A 15,929-nucleotide genomic window follows, 5' to 3' on the forward strand; every position below is an offset into this window, starting at 1 on the left:
CCCGTCCTCTCCCCGTCGCCGGCCCGTCCTCCCGCGCAACCTGCTCGTCCTTCCCCCGCAACTGGCCTGTCCTCTCCTCGTCACTGGCCCGTCCTCACCACGTCACCGGCTGTCCTCATCCAGTCACCGGTCCGTCCTCCCTCACCACCGGCCCGTCCTCCCCCGCCCCGTCCTCCCCCGCCACCTGCTCGTGCTCCCCCGACACCGGCCCGTCCTCTTCCTGTCACCCCCTCGTCACCGGCTCTTTCTTCCCCAGTCACCGGCTTGTCATTCCCCCATCAACGGCACGTCCACGTCCACCTCCCCCCTCACCCCCCCCCCCGTCACCGGCCCATCCTCCCTCCGGTACAGGCAAATCTTTCCCCCGTCACTGGCCCATCCTTCCCCCATCACCGGCCCATCCTTCCCTGTCGCTGGCTTGTTACCCTCCCCCATCTCCAGCCTGTCCTCCTTCCGTCTCTGGCCCATCCTACTTCATCAGTGGCCCATCCACCACCATCACCAGCCCGTCCTCCCCCCCATCACCGCCTCCTCATCCATCATCACTGACCCATCCTCCCCCATTAGTGGCCCATCCTTCCCTCGTCACCAGCTTTGTGTTCTCTGTAGATCTCGCCCCAACATCGTGAACATTGTTAATAACAGCAGCGCGATTGTGGAGACGATTCCCATTGGTGACCCGGATGTGTACAGTCCGTACAGCGCCACGGGGGAAGTGGAGGTAACGCCTGTTATGTACAACTTGTGCCCACGGCCCATACAACCGGTGCCCACGGCCCATACAACCAGTGCCCATGGCCCATATAACCGGAGCTTACAGTGCCCCCTAACCAACACATCTAAAAGTGGCTAATAATAGTAATACTGGTAATCAAGAAGTTGTTAACATTACTAGAGAGAAAAGGGTTAAATGCACTGCCAGTCTAGTGTGGATATCACTGTTATTATGGGGGCTGCAATGGGGTCCTTCTCCCATATCACACAATCAACAGAGCGAGAGATGATTGAACAATCCAAAGAACATTTATTCCAAGCAATCCAGAATGTCCATCAAATAATCCACCACACAGAGGGTAAAGTAGTCCAGTAATGGGATAAATGTCCACAATCCTCCAGCAGTCCTTTTCCAGAGAAATCAGGGTTTCTCACAGTCTCTCTGGGGTGTCAGCTTCTCCCTCAGAGGTTCAATCCTGCTTCTTCTCTTTTGTAAAGCTGGTGTCACACTAAACGACAGCGACAACGACGTCGCTGTTACGTCACCATTTTCGGTGACGTAACAGCGACCTTGTAAGTCGCTGTTATGATCGCTGCTTAGCTGTCAAACACAGCAGAAGCAGCGATCATAAGGTCGCTGTGCTACATGTTCAGAGAGCAGGGAGCCGCGCTTAGCGCTGGCTCCTTGCTCTCCTGCAGCACACATCGGGTTAATTAACCCGATGTGTGCTGCAGCTACATGTCACAGTTCAGAGAGCAGGGAGCCGCGCGCACTGCTTAGCGCTGGCTCCTTGCTCTCCTTGCTACAGTATACATAGGGTTAATTACCCGATGCATACTGCAGCCACATGTCACAGTGCAGGAGCCGGCGCTGGCAGCAAGAGCGGAGGCTGGTAACCAGCGTAAACATCGGGTAACCAGGGAAAGGTCTTCCCTTGGTTACCCGATGTTTACGCTGGTTACAGCTTACCGCAGCTGCCAGTGCCGGCTCCTGATCGCTTCATTTCGTCGCTCTCTCGCTGTCACACACAGCGATGTGTGTGTCACAGCGGGAGAGTGACGACCAAAAAATGAAGCTGGACATTCAGCAACGACCGGCGACCTCACAGCAGGGGCCAGGTCGTTGCTGGATGTCACACACAGCGACAGCGACGGGACGTCGCTGCAACGTCACAGAAAATGGTGACGTAGCAGCGACGTCGTTGTCGTCGTCGTTATGTGTGACACCAGCTTAAGTCTCAGCCAGACTGAATAATCCCCCAGGTAAAAAGAGAGATTAGGTGGATCCCAGGCACCTCTTCCCCACACCTAGGAACAGAAGCACTACAGGGGGTTATAACCCTGCAGACAGGACAAATAATACATCGAATAGACAGAGCACCATGCCCAAAACACGAACCCACACTAAATGGTACATGACACACCATATCCCACCATCACAATCTGTCCCCCCCTTCTTAATAAGTGACTGCGCCATGAGGTCTACACAGACCTCTGGCCACCTCACTTAAGTCCATGTTGCTCTGCTGTGGATAGTCCCTTGTACAGTGGTAGGGTTGGAAGGACAAGCTTCCCTTTGTGTCCTCCTTCACTCAAACTGTGTTTCCTGCACCCACAAATCGGCATTGTAGATCTCCCACATCATTTCCAAGGAGAATATCTGCAGGCAGCCGCTCATCACCCCAACCACACATTGCTTGACCCCAAAGCCAAAGTCCAGATCTACAGTCGCCTTTGGGATCTTCCTCCTTTGTCCTCCAGCCAATTCAATAACAATCCCTGGTCCATGATGTATTGCCTCTGGCCGAACCACTCGGGGATTAGCTATTGTGAGAAATGCCCCGGAGTCACAAAATCCAATGACTCTCTGTCCATCCAGGACAATCTCCTGTAAGTGCTTACTTTGATTGTGAGAGGAACTCGGGGCTGTGGCTCGCACCCCATAAACCCCTAGTGGCCGACCACGAGTGTCTGAGTCCTTAGGTACGTCGACTTGAAGGGGTGAGAACTCTTCCCCCATTGTGTGTGGCTGTAGAAAATGAACAGGTCAATTTGGTGCAAGGTCATTCCTCAATCGACCAGCAGGGCAAGTGTCTTGCAAATGTCCAGGCTGCCCACATCGATAACATCTCCTCTGCGTCCTACTCCTTCCAGTGTGCATTCTGGAGAAGGCAGGAGGAGAACCTGGTGACAGAGGCCGGAGGCCATACACTCCAACAGGGGCATCTATGGTGCAGGGGTCAGCGGTACACGCCGGTGGAGGTGGTGGTAACTCTTCCTCAGGTGAGATGGAATGCACAAAATGCACCAGAGGTGGAGGTGCGTGGGGGTCCCTCCGAGTCCTTGCAGGACAACTTGATTGCAGGTGCCCAGGTTGCCCGCACCCATAATATCTCCTCTCTGTGATCCCCCCAGGGCGTGGTTGGAAGTGTTGGGGCCCAGGATTGTGAGCCGTGGTTGTCATTGGCCTGCGGCTGGTTGGAGGGGCAGATATAACTGGAGAGGGCCGGGGAGCAGGAGCAGGCTGCGGCTGGTTGGAGGGGCAGATATAACTGGAGAGGGCCGGGGAGCAGGAGCAGGCTGCGGCTGGGTGGAGGTGCAGATATAACCGGAGAGGGCCGGGGAGCAGGAGCAGGCTGTGGCTTATTGTCCAGAAGCCCCTTCCATTGTGGTCGGATAGTAAGGGCCTCAGCAGCCAGGGCTGCAGCTCTATTCAAGGTGCACGGCGTGCGTTCTCTGACCCATTCCCGTATTTCTGAGGGACACTTGTACAGAAATTGTTCTATAAGAAATACCTGTGTAACGTCTTCTGCAGTGAAGGCGTCTTCCGCTTCCAGCCATCTCCGACATACCTGGGACATCTTATGGTCATACATCCTAAACGATCCCCCCGTGGTGCATGGGAGGTCTCGGAGCTGTGCCCTATGTGAGTCTGGGGTGTTGGTAATCCAGGATAATCCGCTTTACAATGTTGTAATCCCGGTTCTGCTGTGAGTCAATGGTGCAATAAGCCTCTGCCAGGCTCCGTTCAGGAGTCCCACTAACAAACGCATCCAGCCAGAGTGGGGAACCTCCATCACCGCACACTGCTAGTCAAAGTCCTTGAAGAACCCCTCCACATCTCCGGAAGCCTCATCAAATGGCTTGAAGTCCGCCCGGATGATCCGTACAGACTCCCGGATCGCTGGGTTTACACTCACATTACTCCCTCTGCCGGACTCCATTGCTTCTTGTCTCCTCTGTGCTCGGCGAGCAGCCTCCTCCTTATATTCCTGAGATAAACCTGGGCCCAGAACATCCATCTCTTCTTCATACCACCAACAACCACTGGCTTTTTGGGGCAGGGATCCCCGTCTCCAGTGCTTATCTGTCAGACATCTGGGAGGAGGGGGTCAGGTTCGCACCCACCAGTAGATCAATTAAGGCCTCTTTAGTCAGTCTCTGGTAGCTCAGGCCCAGATCTCTGGCTCTCTCCTGTAGACTGGATGCAGTCCAGTTTCTGTACTCACTCTGTGGGTGGATCTCCATTGGGCTGCGCTCTGTTGATCCCACCGCTGCCACCAGTTGTCACGAGGGCCTTCTCCCATATCACACAATCAACAGAGCGAGAGATGAGTGAATAATCCAAAGAGCATTTATTCCAAGCAAATCAGAAAGTCCATAAAAATAATCCACCACTCAGAGGGTAAAGTAGTCCAGTAATGGGATAAATGTCCCGGGGATCAGGCAATCCTCCAGCAGTCCTTTTCCAGGGAAATCGGGGTTTCTCACAGTCTCTCTGGGGTGTCAGCTTCTCCCTCAGAGGATCAATCTTACTTCTCTTTAGTCTTTCTCAGCCAGAATGCATAATCTCCCAGGTAAACAGAGTGTTTGGGTGTATTCTAGGCCCCTCCCCCAGACCTAGGGACAGAAGCACTTCAAGGGGATATAACCCTGCAGACAGGACAAACAATACTTCGAATAGACAGACCACCCCGCCCAAAACATGAACCCACACAAAATGGTACATAACCCACAATATGACACCATCACAGGGACACTGTGGATATCTCTGTTATTATGGGGGCACTGTGGATATCACTGTTATTATGGGGGCATTATGGATATTGCTGTTATTATGGGGGTCGCTCCCCTCTCTCTCTATTACAGGGGGGGCTGCTGTATGTGAATTATGGGCGGCGGGAGGACTTCGAGCTCCTCCGTTCCTGGCACGTTGATGTTTCGGCCTCTCTGGTTCTGCTCCGCACCGGACACATCAGTTTCGCGGAGAAGGTGAGTAGCGGGGTCCGTGGCCGCAGGGGATCTTCTGTCTCCATCACTGACACATTCATCCCTCTCAGGTCTACAACGCGGAGGAGGCCGGGGCTGTGGGGGCGCTGATATTCTCAGACAGTGCGGAGACCCCGGTGTATGGACACGTGAGTAATGTTACCATCCACTGCCCGCAGAGCATCGCTCCTCCATACACTGCTCCACAGAGCATCGCTCCTCCATACACTGCCCCCGCAGAGCATCGCTCCTCTGTACATCTGTACACTGCCCCCGCAGAGCGTCACTCCCGTGCTCCACCCTCTGACGGCGCGCTCTCTTCCAGGCTCACCTCGGCACTGGAGATCCCAACACTCCGGGTTTCCCGTCCTTCAATCACACGCAGTTTCCTCCCTTCAAATCCTCAGGACTCCCCAAGATCCCGGTCCAGGGGATCAGTCGCTCGTCTGCGAGGTCCTTACTGAGGTAAGTGGAAAAAAACACGCTGCCCCGGTCACATCCAGAGCGTCCGCCATCACCATCACATACGGAACGAGACCCGAGAGCAACGCGGGAGATGCAGAAGTGAGTACACCCCCAACACTGCTGTACAGATAGAATTATATCTTCTCCTGGGACCAAAGATGTGACCCTGAGATACAATGTACAGACCCTACACAGGGGTGGGGGGTCCGCCTGTCAGTGCTCAGACCATACACCGCACACTGCAGAGGTTACAGAGGTGGGGGGTCCGCCTGTCAGTGCGCAGACCATACACCGCACACTGCAGAGTTTACAGGGGTGGGGGGTCCGCCAGTCAGTGCTCAGACCATACACCGCACACTGCAGAGGTTACAGAGGTGGGGGGTCCGCCTGTCAGTGCGCAGACCATACACCACACACTGCAGAGGTTACCGGGGTGGGGGTGTGACGGGGTATGCGGCAGAGCAGTGAGGGACGCCAGGCCAAGGAACAATCCAAAGGGCTTTATTGGAACCACAAACATAAAGCACCAAACATAAATATAGATACTTAAAGTCTGCAAGGAGTCCACAACAAAACAAAGGATCCAGGGGCACCGCCCGGTATTCCAACGCCAGGGAAAATATGGCAATGGACCTTATATGAGTTCCTTGAGTCCAACAGGGTGAACAACAAAACGCAATCCCACGTGGCCACTGATCTCCAGTCTGTGACAGTCCATACACAGGCTCTAGGATCCAGCCTCAGCTATAGATCCTAGTCCTTCTCCAGCCGAGATCCAACTAACTGACCTAACATGGGTCTCATTGTCCTTCTGTCCTGGGAATAGCCCCTTAGGTGGGCAGAAGAGTCCAACTCCACCTGGACACTTGATACGTGAATGGACTTTAGAAGTCCTGGCTCTGTTCTGTTTACCAAGTTGTGGATTAGAGAAGTCCCATGCTGAGAAGAACAAACAATCCACCACCAGTAGTACATACAGTACAGTCAAGGAGAGACAGACTATTACACCATGAGCAAAGGTGGGGGAGGGACACACTGTTACAACCCCTTCCCCCCTCAATTTGTGTACGGACTAGTGACATCAACAGGTCACTTGTCAAGTACACGTAAACATGGTGGACCTGACTCAGGGCTCCTCTTGCCTGGACAATCCTTCTGCATTTTGGTGTTGGCTGCCCCTTCTATATTGTATTGTAAAGTTATAGGGTTGAAGAGCCAGGCTCCATCGCAGTAAGCGTCCATTGTCCCCAGAGACGCTGTTCAGCCAGGTGAGGGGATTGTGATCAGTAACCACAGTGAATTCTTGTCCATACAGATACGGCCGTAGTTTCTTAAGGGCCCACACTACAGCCAGACATTCCTTCAACAGTTGCATAGGCCACTTCTCGGTCCAGCAGTTTCCTGCTGAGGTAGGCAATGGGGTGTTCCTCCCCGGCTGCATTCACCTGGCTGAGGACAGCTCCCAGTCCATACCAAGAGGCGTCCGTCTGCACAATGAATCTCCGCTTGTAGTCTGGAGCAGCCAGAACAGGGTCGCAGACCAGGGCGTTCTTCAGCCGGTTAAAAGTCTCATCACAAGCTGGAGTCCAGATAACCAGCCGGGGCATCGTTTTCTTCGTGAGGTCTGTTAGGGGCTTGGCAACAGAGCTCCAGCTCCCGTCTTTCCTCCCCTTGCTGTGGAAATCCTTCCTCGGTGCCATCTTGCAGGCAAGCGTTTTCCAATGCCTCAATTAGTTGCTCCTTAGAGAGTCCTTTGTAGCCGACTCCATTCTTTCTGCTCTGATCCCGCCGCTGCCACCAGTTTGTGACGGGGTATGCGGCAGAACAGTGAGGGACGCCAGGCCAAGGAACAATCCAAAGGGCTTTATTGGAACCACAAAGATAAAGCACCAAACATAAATATAGATCCTTAAAGTCTGCAAGGAGTCCACAACAAAACAAAAGATGCAGGGGCGCCTCTCGGTATTCCAACGCCCGGGAAAATATGGCAATGGTCCTTACATGAGTTCCTTGAGTCCAACAGGGGGAACAACAAAACACAATCCCACGTGGCCACTGATCTCCAGTCTGTGACCGTCCATACACAGGCTCTAGGATCCAGCCTCAGCTATAGATCCTAGTCCTTCTCCAGCCGAGATCCAACAACTGACTAACATGGGTCTCATTGTTCTTCTCTCCTGGGATCAGCCCCTTAGGTGGGCAGAAGAGTCCAACTCCGCCTGGACACTTGATACATCAATGGACTTTAGAAGTCCTGGCTCTGTTCTGTTTAGCAAGTTGTGGATTGGAGATCCCATGCTGAGAAGAACAAACAATCCCCCACCAGTAGTACATACAGGACAGTCAAGGAGGGACAGACTATTATTACACCATGAGCAAAGGCGGGGGAGGGACACACTGTTACAGGGGGGTCCGCCTGTCAGTGCTCAGACCATACGCCACACACTGCAGAGGTTACAGGGGTGGGGGATACACCTGTCAGTGCTCAGACCATACGCTGCATACACTCTGTATGGCTGTCATCCCAGAAGGAAGCCTCTTCTAAAAATGATGCAGAAGAAACCTGTAGAAAGTTTACTGAAGATAAGCAGACGAAGGACATGAATTACTGGAACAATCTTGGGGTGGCAGCATGTGCGGCGGCTCCAGGTTAGGAGCACAAAGACAAGTGTGTCCTGCCTACAGTCAGGCATGGTGGTGTTCAAGGGTCATGGTTTGGGGCTGCATAAGTGCTGCCAGCTGTGGGTAGCTACAGATCATTGAGGGAACCATGAATACAACATGTCCTGTGACACTGAAGCAGAGCAGGATCCCCACCCTTCATAATCCACCATAGGACCCCCAAACACCTCCAAGCCCCCCACTGCCTCGCTACAGACACTGAAGGTGAAGGTGCTGGACCAGCCGAGCATCTCCAGACCTAAACCCTATGGAGCATCTGTGGGACCTCCTCTCACGAAAGGTGGAGACGCGGAAAGTCTGTAACATCCACCAGCTGCGGGGTGTGGTCATGGAGGATGAAGAGGATCCAGCGGCTCCTGTGAAGATCTACTGATTTCCAGGAACAAGAGAGGTAAGGCCGTGCTGGGAAATAATGGCGGCCACACAAAATATTCACACTAAGGGCACAATGTGGCCATAGTCACTTAGGGGTGTACTCACATTTGTTGCAGCAGTTTAGACATTAATGGCTGTGATGAGTTATGTACACAGTTATACAAGCTGCGCACTGACACTGCACATTGTATACAAGCTGCACACTGACACTGTACATTGTATACAAGCTGCACACTCACACTGCACATTGTATACAAGCAGCACACTGGCACTGCACATTGTATACAAGCTGCACACTGACACTGCACATTGCATACAAGCTGCGCACTGACACTGTACATTGTATACAAGCTGCGCATTCACACTGCACATTGTATACAAGCTGCACACTCACACTGCACATTGTATACAAGCTGCACACTGGCACTGCACATTGTATACAAGCTGCGCACTGGCACTGCACATTGTATACAAGCTGCACACTCACACTGCACATTGTATACAAGCTGCACACTCACACTGCACATTGTATACAAGCTGCACACTGGCACTGCACATTGTATACAAGCTGCGCACTGACACTGTACATTGTATACAAACTGCGCACTGACACTGCACATTGTATACAAGCTGCACACTAGCACTGCACATTGTATACAAGCTGCACACTGACACTGCACATTGTATTCAAGCTGCGCACTGACACTGTACATTGTATACAAGCTGCACACTGACACTGCACATTGTATACAAGCTGCGCATTCACACTGCACATTGTATACAAGCTGCACACTGACACTGCACATTGTATGCACACTGGCACTGCACATTGTATACAAGCCGCGCACTGACACTGTACATTGTATACAAGCTGCACACTCACACTGCACATTGTATACAAGCTGCACACTGACACTGCACATTGTATACAAGCTGCGCATTCACACTGCACATTGTATATAAGCTGTACACCGACACTGCACATTGTATACAAGCTGTGCACCGATACTGCACATTGTATACAAGCCGCACACTGGCACTGCACATTGTATACAAGCTGCAGACTGACGCTGCACATTGTATACAAGCTGCGCACTGACACTGCACATTGTATACAAGCTGCACACTGACACTGCACATTGTATACAAGCTGCACACTGACACTGCACATTGTATACAAGCTGCACACTGACACTGCACATTGTATAAAAGCTGCGCATTCACACTGCACATTGTATATAAGCTGTACACCGATACTGCACATTGTATACAAGCTGCGCACCGATACTGCACATTGTATACAAGCCGCACACTGGCACTGCACATTGTATACAAGCTGCACACTGACACTGCACATTGTATGCACACTGACACTGCACATTGTATACAAGCTGCGCACCGATACTGCGCATTGTATACAAGCCGCACACTGACACTGCACATTGTATACAAGCTGCGCATGGATACTGCACATTGTATACAAGCTGCGCACTGACACTGCACATTGTATATAAGCTGCGCACCGATACTGCACATTGTATACAAGCTGCACACTGACACTGTACATTGTACCACGGGGCAGATCTGTAGCGCTGTCCCAGGAGAAGATAGAGTAAAATATTCACAGACATGTGAGGGGTGTACTGACTTGTTATCACCGATCCTCCAGACATCCATTGGAAAAAAAGTTCTGCAAACGCAGCCGTTTTGGCCATTGTTAAATAACTGATTTCTGCTAGATCCATTTTTCTTTTTACATTGGAGTCTATGGAGGACGGATCCATTACTGGATCACTATTTATCTTCCGTTTCTTTCTTACAAGATCCATTTCAAATGGAAGATAAATAGTGATCCAGTAACGGATCCGTCCTCCATAGACTCCAATGTTAAAAAAACGCATCAGGCAGAAATCATATTGCAACTGGATCTCTGCAGGATCTGTTTTCACGGCAGACATGTGAACGCAGCCTAATACACTATGCGGCTGTGTATGTGACCGGAGTGTTCCCCGGGACGTGACTGTAGTGTGGCGGGAGTGTGCCCCGGGACGTGACTGTGGTGTGGCGGGAGTGTTCCCCGGGACGTGACTGTAGTGTGGCGGGAGTGTGTCCCGGGACGTGACTGTAGTGTGGCGGGAGTGTGCCCCGGGACGTGACTGGGGTGTGAACGGGGTGTGCCCCGGGACGTGACTGTGGTGTGACCGGAGTGTGTCTCGGGACGTGACTGTAGTGTGGCGGGAGTGTGCCCCGGGACGTGACTGTGGTGTGACCGGAGTGTGTCCCGGGACGTGACTGTAGTGTGGCGGGAGTGTGCCCCGGGACGTGACTGTGGTGTAACCGGAGTGTGCCCCTGGACGTGACTGTAGTGTGGCGGGAGTGTGCCCCGGGACGTGACTGTGGTGTAACCGGAGTGTGCCCCGGGACGTGACTGGGGTGTGACCGGGGTGTGCCCCGGAACGTGACTGTGGTGTGACCGGAGTGTGCCCCGGGACGTGACTGTGGTGTGACCGGAGTGTGTCCCGGGACGTGACTGTAGTGTGGCGGGAGTGTGCCCCGGGACGTGACTGTGGTGTGACCGGAGTGTTCCCCGGGACGTGACTGTAGTGTGGCGGGAGTATGCCCCGGGACGTGACTGTGGTGTGACCGGAGTGTGTCCCGGGACGTGACTGTAGTGTGGCGGGAGTGTGCCCCGGGACGTGACTGTGGTGTAACCGGAGTGTGCCCCGGGACGTGACTGTAGTGTGGCGGGAGTGTGCCCCGGGACGTGACTGTGGTGTGACCGGAGTGTGTCCAGGGACGTGACTGTGGTATGACCAGAATGTGCCCCGGGACGTGACTGTGGTGTGACCGGAGTGTGTCCCGGGACGTGACTGTAGTGTGGCCGGAGTGTGCCCCGGGACGTGACTGTAGTGTGGCCGGAGTGTGCCCCGGGACGTGACTGTAGTGTGTCGGGAGTGTGCCCCGGGACGTGACTGTGGTGTGACCGGAGTGTTCCCCGGGACGTGACTGTAGTGTGGCGGGAGTGTGCCCCGGGACGTGACTGTGGTGTGACCGGAGTGTGTCCCGGGACGTGACTGTGGTGTGACCGGAGTGTGCCCCGGGACGTGACTGTGGTGTGACCGGAGTGTGCCCTGGGACGTGACTGGGGTGTGAACGGGGTGTGTCCCGGGACGTGACTGTAGTGTGGCGGGAGTGTGCCCCGGGACGTGACCGTGGTGTAACCGGAGTGTGCCCCGGGACGTGACTGTAGTGTGGCGGGAGTGTGCCCCGGGACGTGACTGTGGTGTAACCGGAGTGTGCCCCGGGACGTGACTGGGGTGTGACCGGGGTGTGCCCCGGAACGTGACTGTGGTGTGACCGGAGTGTGCCCCGGGACGTGACTGTAGTGTGGCGGGAGTGTGCCCCAGGACGTGACTGTGGTGTGACCGGAGAGTGTCCCGGGACGTGACTGTAGTGTGGCGGGAGTGTGCCCCGGGACGTGACTGTGGTGTGACCGGAGTGTTCCCCGGGACGTGACTGTAGTGTGGCGGGAGTGTGCCCCGGGACGTGACTGTGGTGTGACCGGAGTGTGTCCCAGGACGTGACTGTAGTGTGGCGGGAGTGTGCCCCGGGACGTGACTGTGGTGTAACCGGAGTGTGTCCCGGGACGTGACTGTAGTGTGGCGGGAGTGTGCCCCGGGACGTGACTGTGGTGTGACCGGAGTGTGTCCCGGGACGTGACTGTGGTATGACCGGAATGTGCTCCGGGACGTGACTGTGGTGTGACCGGAGTGTGTCCCGGGACGTGACTGTAGTGTGGCCGGAGTGTGCCCCGGGACGTGACTGTAGTGTGGCCGGAGTGTGCCCCGGGACGTGACTGTAGTGTGGCCGGAGTGTGCCCCGGGACGTGACTGTAGTGTGGCGGGAGTGTGCCCCGGGACGTGACTGGGGTGTGACCGGAGTGTTCCCCGGGACGTGACTGTAGTGTGGCGGGAGTGTGCCCCGGGACGTGACTGTGGTGTAACCGGAGTGTGCCCCGGGACGTGACTGGGGTGTGACCGGGGTGTGCCCCGGAACGTGACTGTGGTGTGACCGGAGTGTGCCCCGGGACGTGACTGTAGTGTGGCGGGAGTGTGCCCCGGGACGTGACTGTGGTGTGACCGGAGTGTGTCCCGGGACGTGACTGTAGTGTGGCGGGAGTGTGCCCCGGGACGTGACTGTGGTGTGACCGGAGTGTTCCCCGGGACGTGACTGTAGTGTGGCGGGAGTGTGCCCCGGGACGTGACTGTGGTGTGACCGGAGTGTGTCCCGGGACGTGACTGTAGTGTGGCGGGAGTGTGCCCCGGGACGTGACTGTGGTGTAACCGGAGTGTGCCCCGGGACGTGACTGTAGTGTGGCGGGAGTGTGCCCCGGGACGTGACTGTGGTGTGACCGGAGTGTGTCCCGGGACGTGACTGTGGTATGACCGGAATGTGCCCCGGGACGTGACTGTGGTGTGACCGGAGTGTGTCCCGGGACGTGACTGTAGTGTGGCCGGAGTGTGCCCCAGGACGTGACTGTAGTGTGGCCGGAGTGTGCCCCGGGACGTGACTGTAGTGTGGCAGGAGTGTGCCCCAGGACGTGACTGGGGTGTGACCGGAGTGTTCCCCGGGACGTGACTGTAGTGTGGCGGGAGTGTGCCCCGGGACGTGACTGTGGTGTGACCGGAGTGTGTCCCGGGACGTGACTGTGGTGTGACCGGAGTGTGCCCCGGGACGTGACTGTGGTGTGACCGGAGTGTGCCCCGGGACGTGACTGTAGTGTGGCCGGAGTGTGCCCCGGGACGTGACTGTAGTGTGGCGGGAGTGTGCCCCGGGACGTGACTGTAGTGTGGCCGGAGTGTGCCCCGGGACGTGACTGTAGTGTGGCAGGAGTGTGCCCCGGGACGTGACTGTGGTGTGTCCGGAGTGTGTCCCGGGACGTGACTGTGGTGTGACCGGAGTGTGCCCCGGGACGTGACTGTGGTGTGACCGGAGTGTGCCCCGGGACGTGACTGTGGTGTGGCGGGAGTGTGCCCCGGGACGTGACTGTAGTGTGGTGGGAGTGTGCCCCGGCACGTGACTGTGGTGTGACCGGAGTGTGCCCCGGGACATGACTGTGGTGTGACCGGAGTGTGCCCCGGGACGTGACTGTGGTGTGACCGGAGTGTGCCCCGGAACGTGACTGTGGTGTGACCAGAGTGTGCCCCGGGACGTGACTGTGGTGTGACCAGAGTGTGCCCCGGGACGTGACTGTGGTGTGACCGGAGTGTGCCCCGGGACGTGACTGTAGTGTGGCAGGAGTGTGCCCCGGGACGTGACTGTGGTGTGACCGGAGTGTGCCCCGGGACGTGACTGTGGTGTGACCGGAGTGTGCCCCGGGACGTGACTGTGGTGTGACCGGAGTGTGCCCCGGGACGTGTGTAACGGGGTATGCGGCAGAGCAGTAAGGGACGCCAGGCTAAGGAACAATCCAAAGGGCTTTATTGGAACCAAAGATAAAGCACCAAACAAATGCTTGGTTATAAATGACTTAGTGACCAAATGTAGAACTGGTGGAGGAAGGTTGAACTAAATGGACCTAGGTCTTTTTTCAACCTAAGTAACTACATATAAATCCTTAAAGTCTGCTAGGAGTCCACAACAAAACAAAAGATCCAGGGGCACCTCCCGGTATTCCAACAGCAGGGAAAATATGGCAATGGTCCTTATATGAGTTCCTTAAGTCCAACAGGGTGAACAACAAAACGCAATCCCATGTGGCCACTGATCTCCAGTCTGTGACAGTCCATACACAGGCTCTAGGATCCAGCCTCAGCAATAGATCCTAGTCCTTCTCCAGCCGAGATCCAACTAACTGACCTAACATGGGTCTCATTGTCCTTCTGTCCTGGGATCAGCCCCTTAGGTGGGCAGAAGAGTCCAACTCCGCCTGGACACTTGATACATGAATGGACTTTAGAAGTCCTGGCTCTGTTCTGTTTACCAAGTTGTGGATTGGAGAAGTCCCATGCTGAGAAGAACAAACAATCCCCCACCAGTAGTACATACAGGACAGTCAAGGAGAGATAGACTATTATTACACCATGAGCAAAGGCGGGGGAGGGACACACTGTTACAACCCCTTCCCCCCTCAATTTGTGCACGGACTAGTGACCTCAACAGTTCGCTTGTGAAGTGCACGTATACATGCCGACCCTGACTCCGGGCTCCTCTTGCCTGGACAGTCCATCTGCATTTTGGTGTTGGCTGCCCCTTCTATATTGTATGGTAAAGTTATAGGGCTGCAGAGCCAGGCTCCATCGTAATAAGCGTCCATTGTCCCCAGAGACGCTGTTCAGCCAGGTGAGGGGATTGTGATCAGTAAACACAGTGAATTCTCGTCCATACAGATACGGCCTTAGTTTCCTAAGGGCCCACACTACAGCCAGACATTCCTTCTCAACAGTTGCATAGGCCACTTCTCGGTCCAGCAGTTTCCGGCTGAGATAGGCGATGGGGTGTTTGTCCCCGGCTGCATTCACCTGGCTGAGGACAGCTCCCAGTCCATAAGAAGAGGCATCCGTCTGCACAATGAATCTCCGCTTGTAGTCTGGAGCAGCCATAACAGGGTCGCAGACCAGAGCGTCCTTCAGCCGGTTAAAAGCCTCATCACAGGCTGGAGTCCAGATCACCAGCCGGGGCATCGTTTTCTTCGTGAGGTCTGTTAGGGGCTTGGCCACAGAGCGTCTGTGAGAAACAAATTTTCGGTAATAACTGGCAGTGCCCAAAAAAGCCATAACTTGTTTTTTAGTTTGGGGTACAGGCCAGTCTCTAATAGCCTGGATTTTGGCAGGTTCAGGAAGTAACTTCCCTCCTCCTACTCGATGCATTACGTATTGGACTTCACCCATCCCCAATTGGCATTTATCAGGTTGAATAGTTAGGCCAGCTGCGAGAATCCGGTCAAGAACAACAGCTCCTTGATTCAGATGTTCCTCCCATGTGTGGCTGAAGATGGCGATATCATCCAGGTAGGCACAAGCGAAGTCGCCACATCCCCGGAGGATCTGGTCCACCATTCTCTGAAATGTTGCAGGGGCGTTTTTCATTCCGAAAGGCATGTTTAGAAATTTATACAGACCAAAGGGGGTTATAAAAGCCGACTTTTCTCTACCTTCCTCGAGCAGGGGAATTTGCCAGTATCCCTTACTGAGATCCAAGGTGGTGACGTATCATGCCCCAGCTAGCCGGTCTAGAAGTTCATCAATGCGGGGCATTGGGTAAGCATCACTGATGGTATAGTCATTTAGTCGTCTGTAGTCCACACAAAATAGAGTACTCCCATCTTTCTTGGGTACTAACACAACAGGAGAGGCCCAAGGACTATGGGAGGCCTGAATCACCCCAAGCTGTAACATCTTCTCCAGCTCATGCTGCATGGTGAT

General features: G+C 54.7%; 1 protein-coding gene across 3 annotated transcripts in view; it reads left to right on the forward strand.

Annotated features, from left to right (window-relative positions):
• The window catches only part of TFR2 (transferrin receptor 2), an 82,933-nt gene that overhangs the window by 40,086 nt on the left and 26,918 nt on the right, over positions 1 to 15,929 (forward strand). For all 3 annotated transcript variants that reach the window (XM_075346750.1, XM_075346748.1, XM_075346749.1), the window contains exons 5-8: positions 610 to 721; positions 4,864 to 4,986; positions 5,055 to 5,132; positions 5,309 to 5,448. In XM_075346750.1, the coding sequence (XP_075202865.1) occupies positions 610 to 721; positions 4,864 to 4,986; positions 5,055 to 5,132; positions 5,309 to 5,448 (453 nt within the window). The remainder of the gene's footprint in view (positions 1 to 609; positions 722 to 4,863; positions 4,987 to 5,054; positions 5,133 to 5,308; positions 5,449 to 15,929) is intronic.

Source organism: Anomaloglossus baeobatrachus, chromosome 4, assembly GCF_048569485.1.
Source record: "Anomaloglossus baeobatrachus isolate aAnoBae1 chromosome 4, aAnoBae1.hap1, whole genome shotgun sequence".
In the NCBI taxonomy this organism is placed as follows: domain Eukaryota; kingdom Metazoa; phylum Chordata; class Amphibia; order Anura; family Aromobatidae; genus Anomaloglossus; species Anomaloglossus baeobatrachus.